The 14386-nt window shown below is 36.7% G+C and overlaps 1 protein-coding gene across 3 annotated transcripts in view; it reads left to right on the top strand.

Annotated features, from left to right (window-relative positions):
- Positions 1–11685, top strand: part of LOC128527607 (NLR family CARD domain-containing protein 3-like) — a 96469-nt gene extending 84784 nt beyond the window's left edge. The window contains exons 1-10 of one of the 3 annotated variants that reach the window (XM_053500072.1): positions 2540–2607; positions 2913–3017; positions 3145–3249; positions 3476–3571; positions 4865–4922; positions 6407–6479; positions 6637–8428; positions 8817–8990; positions 9313–9483; positions 11477–11685. In XM_053500072.1, the coding sequence (XP_053356047.1) occupies positions 2959–3017; positions 3145–3249; positions 3476–3571; positions 4865–4922; positions 6407–6479; positions 6637–8428; positions 8817–8990; positions 9313–9483; positions 11477–11483 (2535 nt within the window). In that variant the 5' untranslated portion in view covers positions 2540–2607; positions 2913–2958 and the 3' untranslated portion in view covers positions 11484–11685. Of the gene's footprint in view, positions 1–2539; positions 2608–2912; positions 3018–3144; positions 3250–3475; positions 3572–4864; positions 4923–6406; positions 6480–6636; positions 8429–8816; positions 8991–9312; positions 9484–11476 lie in introns of those variants that run through there. The other 2 variants (XM_053500073.1, XM_053500071.1) reach the window with 2 other exon arrangements.
- Positions 11686–14386: the final 2701 nt, after the last annotated feature.

The following is a 14386-nucleotide window of genomic DNA, read 5'->3' as shown; positions in this document are numbered from 1 at the left end:
ACAGTGTGTGCAATATATTGTCTCCTCCCAGTTAAAGAGAAAAGTGTGGAATTTTCAGGAAAATAGTTGTAAAAAATTGTGACACCAGCAGATCACGTCAGCAGAACTCTCTTGACAAGAGTTACAATAAATTAGAGTAAATTGGTTACTGAATTTGGTACACCAATTGTTTACATGTAGACAAAGGGAAGTGGATTTTGTATGATTTAGAATCAAACATTTAAAGACTGTAAGTTTAAACATGTCTTGATTTCTACTTTGTTATGATTCATTTATCGAGTGCGGTTGTGTGATTGCAGGTCTGCATTTATTTCTGGAGCACATTCCATGAAGGAAACACACCACAGACCTGTGAAAATGAGTTCCCCTAATAAAGATGGTGATAAATATAAGAGGTAAGACAAGTGAAGTATCATAACCAGTACTATAACTAATTCATTAGGTATACAACAGTGATTTCGCTCCTGACTTGTCCATTATGGCAGTGGTGATATTTTACACAAAGTGTGTACAGGAGCTCGGTGCTCGCTGTGATTTAAGGAAATACTGTCGAGCTTTAACTAGTGCTGCAGAATTTTCCCCATTCATTTAATCAATTTTAATTAATGTTTTAACATGATTTAAAAAAATCTTTATTTGAGATTGTACATGCTTATACATATGCATCTTTAACACTCTTGAAAACTGTAAAAGTTTTACCAATATTAAGACCAAGATCAGTTATTTCAGAACTTTTTCCACCTTTAATGTGACCTTTTACCTGTACAACTCAATAAAAAAATAAACTGAAATATTTTTAAAGACTAAAAATAAAAAAATAAAATTATGTGGTTAACTAAATATGTACACCCCTAAATTAATACTTTGTTGAAGCACTTTTTGATTTTTTTTCTATCAGCATGGCACATCTTGACTTGGCAATATTTGCTCATTCTTCTTTGCAAAAATGCTCCAAATCTTTCTAACGATTCGTTCCATAACCCAAAAATATTAATATCATTAATATCAATCTTAATTTAAAATAAAACAAATTAACCTGCACTTTACATTTTGATAGAATTATGGCTGTAGTGATTGAAATCAGAGAGAGGAGAGGAGGAAGGGGGCTGCTGTGTAGCACAAGCACTAGCACACACACATCTCTGCGCAAGCACACACACACACCACCACACAAGCACACACACATACAAACACAAAATAAAAGATGCTTTAGAGAAAAAACATTGGCTCAGTTGTGATCGCATTACTCTTGCCGTTAAAACAAGCAGCACATATATCAAGACTCGCTTTATCAAGACAAAATGTATTTAAAAACTTTGCTTATCTTGCGGAGCGCTCGCAAACCGGGTTACTTGTAATCCATGATTCCACTGTATTTGGAACTGTTTACAAGTTCCTCCACCTTGACTAAGGCCCCAGTTCCAGCTGAAGAAAAACAGCCCCTAAGCATATGCTGCCACCACCACGCTTCATTGTGGATACAGTGTTCTTTTTGTCATGTGCGGTGTTGTTTTTGTGCCAAACATACCTTATGGAATTATGGCCAAAAAGTTCAAACCTTGGTTTCAGTAGACGATAACATTTTCCCACATGTTTTTGGGAGACAGATTTGTTTTTGCAAATGTTAAGCCAGACTTGGGTGTTTTTCTTCGCCCTACCTGATAATCCAGACAAATAAGGAATTCAGGAGATTGTTGTCACATGTACTACACAGCCAGTACCACCAGAAATTCCTGCACCTCCTCTTGGCAGTCTCCATGACCAGTTTTCTTCTTGTTGTTTTATCGGTTTTGGAGCGACAGCCAGTTCTTGGCAATGTCACTGCTGCACCATATTTTCTCCACTTAATGATGACCGTCTTCATTGTGTTCCATGGTATATCTATTGCCTTGGAAATTCTTTTGTAGTCTTCTCCTGGCTGATACCAATGAGAGCTCTCTGTGAACCATGGCTTTTGCTGTAAGATGCACCCAAGATGTCAGGAAAAGCCTACTACAACAGCTGAATTTAATTTGGGGTTAATCAGAGGCATTTTAAATGATGGCAGGTGTGTACTGACTCCTATTTAACATAAGTTTGAATGTCATTGCTTAATTCTGAACAACACATCCCCAGTTATATAAGGGTGTACACCAGTGGCGGCTGCTAGCTTTTGAAACAGGGGAAGCTCATATTTCTCTCTCCTCGTAAGGAAGACTACTAAATGGTTTTGCCAAAAGCAGGTCAACAATATTTGCCCCGTCTGCGTCTGCCATTATGCACAGCTTGCTAGCTGGCTAGTTTCCCCCTCCACGAGCTACTTTAATTATATGATCGAACTAACTTTACAATGCTGAAACAAGGAGCAAAGTCAAGAACGCTATAATATGTTTTTTTTTATTATTTAAAGAATAATTTGTACGAACAAAAATGGTTTATATCACTAGCTAACAATACAGAGTGCAGCAGTTCTTCGCACCACTTCAACTGCAAATCCGCATGGGACTGAACTCGAACCTCTGTAGCGCTGATGTATACTTAAGACATGTTGTCATTTTAAAAAGGGGTTCCACCCTTTAAACAGCTCCTCCAATCATCATGCAGCAGCCCAGCGTCCTGACATTAAAGGTGAAAAAATTTCTGAAATGATCTATCTTGGTATGTGTACTTACCGCAGATGTGCTATTTTTAAACTGAATGATGTCATAGCCAAGATCAAGTAGCTCAGCTTGTTTAAGCTGAGGAATCTGACACTGAAACAGTTTAATAAGTATCTGGCTCTGTAAATCCAGTTTTCTGCAACCCACAGAAACTCTCACACTAAACCTTAAATGTAAGGACCATTCAATATCAAAAGTGTTGTTAGATTTAATCCTATTTTAATGCACTAAACCTGCTTTGTAATGAATACCCTGATATTGTTTTTGAATTAGATATCAGAACAAAAGATCTCAGTCTCCTGCACCCAGCAATGTGTCTATGCGGAGTGACAAGTCAATGAACGCAACTATAGTGTTTCAACAGACAGAGAAAGAAAGGTAAAGAATGTCCAGTGAACCATGTTAACAATGCTTACAACTTAATTAAGTTAATAATGGGATTTTAAGAAGATTTTTTAAAAACAAGTAAAAAAAAAATAATTATGTAGGAATTGTTTTTAATTAGATATCAGAAAGAAAAATCTCACACACCTGTACCCAGCATTGTGTCTATGCGGAGTGACAAGTCAATGAACGCAACAATAGTGTTTCAACAGACAGAAAAAGAAAGGTAAGGAATGTCTTGTGAACAGTTCTAACAGTATTTACACCATAAGTCAATCATGTGATTAAAAAAAAAAAAATTTAAGAAGTGAAAAAAAAAGAGTTTAATTATGTAGGAATAAGAATGTAGGACACACTGAGATAAATCTAATGTGAGTGTGGAATGTGTCCAGATTATTGGCTTTTTTTTTTTTTTTTTTTACTAACTAATTTCAAACTGATGTATGTGAAAGGGTTATTAATCAGAAGAATTTTGCATCACCTAAACATTGTTTGGTGTCTATGAAGAGCGATCAGTCACTGGGTGCACCAACAGTGCTGCAGGACAGGTAAGGAAAAGCTAATGAATGATAAAATTTTTATTGCAACTTTATTTTACTTTATTTCTGATTTTAGAACATAAATTATATTACAAAAAAAAGAAAAAAGTTTAATCTCTATTTGTATATATAATTATTACCTGGTGCAATTTGATTGAAAGTGTACCTATTGTATTGTTTTTCCCTTTCTTTTGTATTATATACTGTACTGTGTACACACACACACACACACACACACACACTTGGTATAGAAAAGAATCACCCATTTGCACATCTAGACTTTGCAATATTTGCCCACTCTTCTTTGCAGAACTGCTCAAGTTAAGTTAAATGTGACAGTGACCGTTTGTGGACTGCAATCTTCAAGTCTTTCCACAGATTTTCAGTGGGGTTAAAGTCATGGCTTTGACTAGGCCATGCATGGACAGTCACCTTTTTTCTCCTTCAACCACTTTGTGGTCAGTTTTGCTGTGTGCTTTAAGTCATTGTCATGTTGGAAGGTAAACCTTCTTCCCATTGACACCTTTCTGGCAGATGGCGGCAGATTTTTATCTATACATATCCAATGGTGTTGTGGTCAAATGTGACATGTGGCATTTCTTGAGGAGTGGCTTTCGTCTTGCAACCCTCCCATACAAGCCACATTTGTGAATAATTTGTGATATTGTTGTCACATGCACACAGTGAACAATCTTTGTCATAAATTCCTGCCACTGCTTTAAAACTGCTATTGGTCTCTTGCTAGCGTCTCTGATCAGTTTATACCTGGCTCTTTTATCCCGTTTGGAGTGACACCCTGATCCAGGGAGGGTCTGTGTTGCTCCAAATACCTTCCACTGCTTAATGATAGACTTCACTGTGCTTCTAGGCAATGACAAAGCCTTTATTTTTTGTATTCGTCTCCTGATTTGTAGCTGTGCACGACTTTATCCGGGAGATCTTCTGACAGTGATTCAGTTTTTTTTCCTGACATGTTGGTGTTGGAGTAAATAGAGCTGGATAAACTGTTTATCTTCATTTCAGGCTGCCAAGCAACATAATATGATAAAAGGTGGTGATTCTTTTTTATACTGACAGGGGGCCAATGAAATATTAGATTGTGTGACTTTTTGGTCAGGCAGTATATATTTATCTCACACTAAATTAAATTAATCACCTAATATGGATATTAAAATTGTGATCATTGATTATTTTTGAGGACCAGTCAGTTTCTGGGTGGTAACTATAAATCCAGTTTATCACACCACTGACAAGCTGTTTTATTCCTTACTTAACATCAGATTAATATTGTCTTTTTTTAAGAGACAAACATGGCATAACAAATACGTCCATGGGGCTGGATGCTGATTTCCAGGATCAGGTACTGTACAGTATATGGTGCTATTATTATTATCCGTAGTAGTAGTATGCATTTTATTTATAGAACACTTTTCATAGGGACACAATCTTATAGTACTTACCAAACAGATATGGCTAAGAGGGCTGAAAAAGTAAAAAAACTAACTAAAAACTTTAGTAAACAGGCGAGTTTTTAGGCTTGATTTTAAAAGAGACGGAAACTGAAGAATTACTGTAAGGGAGTTTGGGAGGGATTTCCTCAGGCGAGGTGCAGCAGAACTTAAAGCTCCGTCCCCCATGGAACATCTCAAACATCTCATTTAGGAACTTATCGATTCTTGGGGGCAATTTCTTAGATACAATTTTTTGAACAATTGCTAAATGTTCAACTTCCCAGGAGTAATGGAGGCCACATTCCAGATCTCAGATTGTGAATATTTCTGGTTAGGAATCATTTTTTCCACCTGAACTTAACAGCAGATTGCTACGGCAAAAGATAAAAATCTTCCAAGCAAGAGAGTGATACAAGTGGTTCCATGTTCGGAAGCCAACTCAGGTTGGCACAGCCTTTATTTTATTGTTCCAAAGAGAGGGGTCACATTGTGGGCATAGCCTACGTATACCTAGTGCTGCTGTTCGGTTTGTGGTTAGTTCCAAATTGTGTCTTCAGTAGAAAGACCTTCACATATTGGTCTATCTAGATGACTGGGCTCTAATAGCAAACTTTAGAGAGGAGGCAGAGAGGTAAACAGCACTTGTTCTGTCTTACATTTATGTTCTGTGTTTCTTAGAGAAACAGGAAAGTTTGCTGACTCCATGTCAGCAATTTTCATTCCTACATCTGGTTCAAATGCATCCTGATCTGTTGAGTTTGCATGCTTACCTGTTGAGATATTAAATTTTATAGCTAAGGGTCTTCCTCCAAATATAGTCACAATGTTGCAAAATGCTCAGGCCTTATCCACTAGTGGTTTTTATGCTTAAAAGTGAAGGTTTTTTGAGCAGTGTTATTAGGAACATAATGTTCTCGCATTTTAGTGCTCCATGGTCGAGGTTTTTCTTTTCTACAGGAGTGTCATCAGTGCTCATCTTTCGCCGATGGGTTTATTAGAGGGGACGCTGTCTGTATCGCATAGTAATGTCAAGCATACTTGTCCTCACTTACGGCGTGAATAAAAGTATCAGGACACAAGAGTGCGTGATATCCCATACAGTATGTGTACCTCACAACTCTCCTTCAAGGAAGAGAAGTTATTGTCACAAGCATTCGTTCTTTTTATATTACCTTGTTAGAACAATGAGAGGATCACCTGCTCCTCAGCATAGGGTCGGGAAAAACGAAAGTTTTTTTTATTATAACCAGTGTCTCAGTCAGATCCTATACTGATCCTATAATGCCCCAAATATTTATATGTCTTCATTGATGTTATTAATGATTACATTAAAAATTAGTTAATTAATGCATTAGTTAGTTAATTAGTTTTTTGATTAAGAATTTCTCTTTAGCATGTGCAACCAGGATATACATCATGCAGTGTTAGAGTGATGGAAAACAAAGAGCATCAGAGCAGTATCAGAGGTGAGGTACAGAACATTAAGCTTGTACAAAAAAAAATTACCTCGGATTTGTAGTTTTTGATTAATCATATCATGGGTGTAATGTAATTTCATTACCTATGGGAAATCTTAAAACACAAACAAAAGCAAAATTTTGTATTACTTTCTTTGTGTTTTAGAACCAGATCTTGTGTGCAAGCAAGAATTTAAATCTAAACTGCAGAATAAATTCCGGACAATTAATGAAGGAATGCCTCTGCATGGCAGGCCAAGACTTCCAAATGACATTTACACAGACCTTCACATCATATCTTGTGAAAACAAACACATCAGTGATGAGCATGAGGTCAGAAATATTGAAAAGGCATGTAGGAGACTAAGAACAGATGAGTCAATCAGCTATAATGACATATTTCTACCCTTACCTGGAGATGAGAAACCCATCAGAACTGTGTTAACAGAAGGCATTGCTGCAATTGGGAAATCAGTATCTGTGCAGAAGTTTGTTCTGGACTGGGCTGAAGGAAAAGCAAATCAAGATTTGGATTTCATTTTTCCATTTAACTTTAGGGAGCTAAATTTTAAAAAGAAGCAAAATCTCAGTGTGTTGGAGCTTCTTCATTGTTTTTTTCCAGAAACCAAAGACCAAACTGTGGACTATCATCATTACAAAATCATGTTCATCTTTGATGGACTGGATGAGTCTCGTTTAAAATTAGATTTTACAAAAAGCAAAATGTTGACAGATCTAACAGAGTCAGCTTCACTAGACGTACTGTTAACAAATCTTATTGAAGGGAATCTGCTTCCATCTGCATTCCTCTGGATAACATCTCGACCTGCAGCAACCAATCAGATTCCTTCGGTTTATATTAACAGAGTAACAGAGATACGAGGGTTTAATGACCCTCGAAAAGACGAATGCTTCAGAAAAAGAATCAGTGATCAAACCCTGGCTAATAAAATCATCACACACCTGAAGTCATCACGAAGTCTTTACATTATGTGCCACATGCCAGTCTTCTGTTGGATTACAGCGACTGTTCTCGAGGGAATGTTCAGTGAAGCAGGAACTGGAGACGTCCCCAAGACGCTGACTCAAATGTTCACACATTTCCTGATCTTACAGCTCAAACGTGGATCCCAAAAGTACCAAAGACATGAAATGAATTCTGGACAGATTGCAGACATTGTACTAAAACTGGGAAAGCTGGCATTTCAGCAGCTGGAGAAGGGAAACCTGATCTTCTATGAGGAGGACATCACTGAGTGTGGCATTGATGTCAGAGAGGCCACAGTGTACTCAGGAGTTTGCACTCAGATCTTTATTGAGGAAGTCACTTCACATCTGGGAAAGGTGTACAGCTTTGTGCATCTAAGTGTTCAGGAGCATCTTGCTGCAGTGTATGCTTTTCTCTCATGTGTCAATGGAAATCTTTCAAAACAACAAATCCCTAAAACCTTTGGCGTCTCCAACAAGGCAATGCTGTTAGATCTTCTAAAGGCAGCAGTAGACAAGGCCTTACAGAGTAAGAATGGACACCTGGACTTTTTCCTCCGCTTCCTTATGGGTCTCTCACTGGAGTCCAATTCAGTTCTCTTACAAGACCTACTGACAGAGACAGGATGCAGATATCTGAGGGAAAATGGTGACACAAAAGAGAAAATAACCACATACATCAAGGAGAAGATCAGGAAGAATCCATCATTAGACAAATCCATCAATCTGTTCTATTGTTTAAATGAACTGAATGACGAATCTCTGGTACAGGAAGTTCAAACATTTTTGAGTAAAACAAAAAATAATCAACTACATGGAGTCAAACTTTCTCCAGTTCAATGGTCAGCTCTGGTTTTTGTCCTGCTGAACTCAGAGGAGGAGCTGGAAGAGTTTAATCTGCAGAAGTTTGCAGCATCAGACGAAGGTTTGAAGATCTTGTCCCCAGTTGTCTCAGTATCGAGAAAGGCTCTGTAAGTTTTGTTTGGATTTTTCTGTGATTGTGGTTCATTTGTTGTAGTTCAGTAATGATAGGATGAATACGTTTTTAATTTCGTAGAGTCCAGCCACAATTTTTTTTCACCACAAAGGCTTTAGTTTTTTAAGTAGACTGAATTCTTTTTGAGGCCAAATGCCAGTAGAGCTGTTCAGTTTTTAACTGTTTTGGTTGGTTTTCAAGGGTTGGTTATATTTAGAGAATTCAGAAAAAAACATGCATGATTTATGAAAAATGATGCCAAATAATAGTCTTACTCCATACAGTATATAAAGAGGTGTATAATGTAATTTATAATCAGGTGTTTGGTGACTTTATTTCTAAGTAGTTTTTGATACCCATGGCCCTTTATTTTTTTGTCACAGGCTGTGTGGTTGTAATCTCACAAAGAAAAGTGCACAAGTTCTGGCAAAAGTTATCAGCTCAGGTTCTCGGTGTGTAAAAGAGCTAGACCTGAGTGATAATAAACTGAGGGATTCAGGAGTCATACAGCTTTCTGCTGGATTGGAAAGTCCAAACTGTATACTGGAAGTCCTTAGGTAAGACCTTCATTTGCTAATTATGTTAACCACATCGAGAATGTGTGCGACTGTAGCGCAAATAGTGAGTGTTTGCCAAAAAATGAGAGAAGAGGCTAGTAATGTGTACTGTAATACTCTGGGGAAATGAACTTCTGTTAGTCTTCAGTGATGGACTACTGAAGTAAAACCCTGTCCTCAAGGGTTTCATTTGACAAATAAAACACTCGGCTCTCATATGTGGGAGAAACTGAAATCTCAGAATGAAATGTTGACACCCACAGTAAGTGTTAAACCTTTCTATTAATACTGCAGCAAAGTCCAATGTCTTTTTCTCCTGCAGGTTGCGTAACTGCAGCATTACAGAAGAAGGCTGTGTTGCTCTTGCTGAAGCTCTGAGGACAAAGTCACACCTGAGAGAGCTCGATCTGCGCGGTAATGATTTAGGAGAACAGGGAGTGAAGCTGCTCTCTGAAATAAAGGAGGATAAAAAGTACACACTGGAGACGTTGAGGTGAGTTACTGATATATTAATGCTTACACAAGATATAAATAGTGTGTATAAGGGAAATATTTTTAATCTAATATCTCCCAGCCATAAGATATAATAGCATGGTTGCTATTAATACCAAATTTCTAGCCATAAAGTGTGTCATGTGTGCAACTTTTAATATGTTATGGAATGTCATACTTGATATGTAATGTTGCCCTCAAGTCATTATTTGGCATCAAAAAATAAAAAAATAATAATTGTATCTTCTCAACCTTCAGCAAGTGAGATCAAATCATAATGACCACTCACAGCATGAACAGTAAAGTAAATATTACCTTTTAAAATTCTTACACTATATATACACTGGATGCACAATTATTAGGCAAGGTGTATTTCAGAGGATTTATTTTATTGTTGAACAAATACAGGTCCCCTTATTCAGCTGAAAATATAAATAAACCTCAAACCTGAATGTTTAACAAAGGAAAAGTGAGTTTTGGCTTTTTAGTGGGAATATACAGTACAGTATAAGTGTGCACTAGTGAAAAAAGTTTTTTCCTATCTCAATTGTATATTTAAAACTTTAAAAGCAAGAGTACTTCTTTCCAGTAAGTGCCATGAGTCTTTCATCCATGGAGTCTAGCCTGGTCTTAAATCTGTTGGGAAGGCCTTTGCTTTCAGCCAAGCAATAGAGTACTTGGATGCAGGTAATGGAGTGTTGTCCTGAATTAACATCATATTCTACTTGAATAATGCAGAATTCTTACTTTACCGCTACACTAAGAGAGTTTATTTTAAAAACTGGCAGTAGGTTCGGGAGTTGATTTTAAGTACATGTTCAACACAAAAGGTCCAACTAGTTGATTCTTAACCATAGCCCTCCTCCTAATCTTTCCTGAAATATTTCTTTGCTCCAATCTTCACGTTTCTACTTGTGAGTCTTGTTCAGTGGTGGTCACATTTCAGGTTTCCTTACCTTGGCCATGTCTTTAAGCACTGAACATCTTGTACACTCCAGATAGTGTGGTTCTGGAATATGGTGGCATTAGAGGATAGTAGGTTCCTAGTAGAGTCATGTTTAATTCTTCTCAGGTCTTTTGTGGTTAACTTGCCTCTTTTCTTCTTCACACATTTTGTGGTCCTGTTGACTTCAACAAAACAGTTGATTGTCCTGTGATCACCCCTCAATAGCGTATCTATTTCAAAAGTGTTGCATCCCTCTGGAAGACATTTTACAATTCAACAGTGTTAAACACCATTTTGTCTCAGGTAAAGAAACTGCCTAATAATTATGCACACCTTGATATACTGTAGGGTGCTAACAACCCCCTCATTACATAAATACATATCACCTGAGAATGTTTGAATCCAATTAGCATTTAAGTTCGGAGTTTGAAAATATGCATAGAAATAACAATAAATTCAGGATACGCTCGTGCCTAATAATTGTGCTTGCAATGTACAAGTTCCACATTCCCACTCAGTCTTTAAAAGTTATATCAAGCACGGTGTTATTATCAGTGAAGAGAATGAAGCTGGACATGGAATTAGTGATAGTGATGTGGGACAGGTATGGAGAGAAGCTTCATAGCTCCATAGTGCCTGGACACACTGACACAAGCAGCTTCCAGCAGATGAATTCTAGCAGCAACCAAGAACTTTAAAATGATATGATACAAAAAAGAAAAGAAAAATAAAGCTCCAGTAGCAATTAAACACCCAAATCATCCTGTTAACGGAGAATACACTAAACAGTGCTTTGGTATAGTTAAGATTAAAACATCACAATGTTAATGTTTTGACTTTCATATAATTGATATAATTTTAAAGGAAGTGACCTAGAATTTTATTATCATCATATTAGTTATGTTAGCTGATATAGTTTTGTAAGTAAAAGCAGTAAAAATGAGTTAAATGTTTTCAAAAGGTGTGTGCAGGGGGTATGGATGGGACTTTCTGTATGAATGGAATACATGTGGCTTGTGTCTGACAATTTTGTCAAATTATCTTACAGACTCTGAATCTCCAGACCTGACCTGGTGTAAGGATGAAGTCACAACACAACATCTGAACCTTTTGTCAGTTGTTTATTACTGTATATCTGTTATTGTGAGCTGATTTCTATGTATATACAGTCTATCTATTTTTTGTTACTTTGGTTTGTTGATTTGATTTGTTTATTTGGGTAAAAAGGTAAATAAACACTATGCCTGATAGTCAGGTATTTACTATTAACTCTTTAGTATATTTTGTGCAGTTATTTTCTGGGTTTATTATTATTATTATTATTATTATTATTATTATTATTATTATTATTATTATTTAAGTTGCTGTTTTTTTTTATTGCTGCTGGTGTCTAACAGCCACCAAACAAATTTTTGTTGCATCATTACAGTAACAGTAAACTCTCTGTATCTTATCTTTAACTTTACAGTTTACTACATGTGTCATTTTTACCAAAAAAAAAAAAAGCTTTTAAAGAGAGAATATGATGAGTTCCAGTTCACTGGCTATCTACAACTGAAACACTATGTTATCATTATGTCATAAGACTGTAACCTCATATTTGTCGGCGCTGCTGAAGTCAAACTTTATAGCCGTGTCCAGGAAACTCCATGACAAAGTGTTTTGGACTGAATAAAAGACATAAATTGATAGGTGATCACTAAGTGCACATTTTTCTAGCATTAACTGTATTTGTATTAAATTGTGAGTTTACACTAGTAGTGCGAACAGTGACAGTGAGTTTGTTCATTATTGCAAATAATAAGGTGTGATAATGAGCCACACAAACTTATGCATGACTAAACTCCAACAGGGGGCAGTAGAGTCTAAAATATGAGATTTCTTTGCCACATAAATCATTTGATGATTTAGGCTAGGCAAGGCAAGGCAAGCTTATTTGTATAGCACATTTCATACACAATGGTAATTCAAAGTGCTTTACATAGAAGAAAAGAAAATAATCATGAAATGAAATAAAAGATAATAGCAATAAGACTTTTTAACAAAAACCTTTTAAATTTCATTTAAAATAAAAATAAAAACAGTTTGCAGCAAAACTTTAAACTAATTAAAACTAATATAAAACAATTTAAAATAAAAATAAAACAGTTTAAGATAAACATAAAATAGTGCAGTCAGTTCGGACGTAGCACAGTGCTCTTTGAATAAATGCACAGCTGAACAGATGAGTTTTGAGTCTAGATTTAAATGTGACTAATGTTTTAGCACATCTGATCTCTTCTGGAAGCTGGTTCCAACCTGCGGGCAGCATAATAGCTAAAAGCTGACTCCCCTTGTTTTGTGTGAACACTTGGTATTTCTAACTGACTCGATCCTAACGATCTGAGTGGTCTGTTAGGGTTATATTTGGTGAACATATCTGTAATGTATTTAGGTCCTAGGCCATTAAGTGATTTATAAACAAGTAAAAGTACTTTAAAATCTATCCTAAATGTTACAGGAAGCCAGTGTAAGGATCTGAGGACTGGTGTGATGTGATCAGATTTTCTGGTTCTAGTCAGAATCCTGCAGCAGCGTTCCGGATGAGCTGCTACTGTCTAAGGGTCTTCTTGGGAAGGCCGGTAAGGAGACCATTACAATAATCCACCCTGCTGGTGATAAAGGCATGGACAAGTTTCTCCAAGTCTTGATTGGAAACAAAACATCTAATTCTTGCAATGGTTTTGAGATGGTAGTATGCTGATTTAGTTACTGCTTTGACATGACTACTGAAACTAAGCTCTGTCTCCAGAATCACCCCAAGCTTCTTGACTTGATTTTTAGTTATCTGACCCCTAGAGTGAAGGTATGCGTTCACCTTCAGAACTTCATCTTTGTTTCCAAATGCAATGACTTCAGTTTTCTCCTTGTTTAATTGAAGGAAATTCTGGCACATCCAACTGTTAATTTCATCAATGCATTTGTCTATGGGGCTATAATCATTTGGAGATAAGGCTAGGTAAAGCTGGGTATCATCAGCATAGCTGTGATAGGCAATTTGATTCTTTCTCATTATCTGACTTAGAGGGAGCATATACAGGCTAAACAGGAGCGGTGCAAGAATTGAGCCCTGTGGGACTCCGCATGTCATGGACGTCCACTTGGACTTGTGCTCTCCTATACTCACATAATAACCTCTCCCTTCTAAGTATGACCTGAACCATTTGAGTACCATCCCAGAAAGCCCGACCCAGTTTTCCATTCTTTCTATTAGTATGTTATGATCGACAGTGTCAAACGCAGCGCTGAGATCTAGCAGTACCAACACTGATATTTTGCTGGAGTCGGAATTTAAACGAATATCATTTATTATTTTTAGGAGCGCTGTCTCTGTACTGTGATGCGCTCGGAAACCAGATTAAAAACTGTCTAGGTATTCATTTAAGTTTAAATGGTTGTTCACCTAATGAAAAACAACCTTTTCAATAATCTTACCTATAAAAGGGAGATTTGATATTTGTCTGTAGTTATTTAATACAAAGGTATCAAGATTATTCTTTTTTAGAAGTGGCTTACTAACTGCAGTTTTCAGAGAGTTTGGAAAAGTCCCAGAAAGAAGTGAGGTTTTCACCACTTCTAATGATTCTGTTTCCAAACAATTTAACACACTTTTGAGAAAAGATGTAGGAAGTGTGTCAAGGTCGCAGGTTGACGATTTGAGGTGCTGTACTTTTTCTTTATAGATTTTGCTAGCAATTGCTTAAAAGACAGACATACTAATTGTTTTCTGAGGTTGTGTTTGAGTTTTTCTGATCTCTGCACAACTTGATGTGTTAATAGCCCTCCTAATATTACTGATTTTCTCAGAGAAAAAGAAAGCAAACTCATTGCATTTGCTGTCAGAGAGCATTTTAATGGGAATCTGACTTGGTGGGTTTGTCAGTCTCTCAACAGTAGCAAGAAGAGTGCGTGTGTTGTT

This window comes from Clarias gariepinus, chromosome 7, assembly GCF_024256425.1.
Source record: "Clarias gariepinus isolate MV-2021 ecotype Netherlands chromosome 7, CGAR_prim_01v2, whole genome shotgun sequence".
Classification (NCBI taxonomy): Eukaryota; Metazoa; Chordata; class Actinopteri; order Siluriformes; family Clariidae; genus Clarias; species Clarias gariepinus.
Note: the sequence above shows the minus strand (reverse complement) of the source record. Positions and strands in the feature narration are given on the sequence as shown.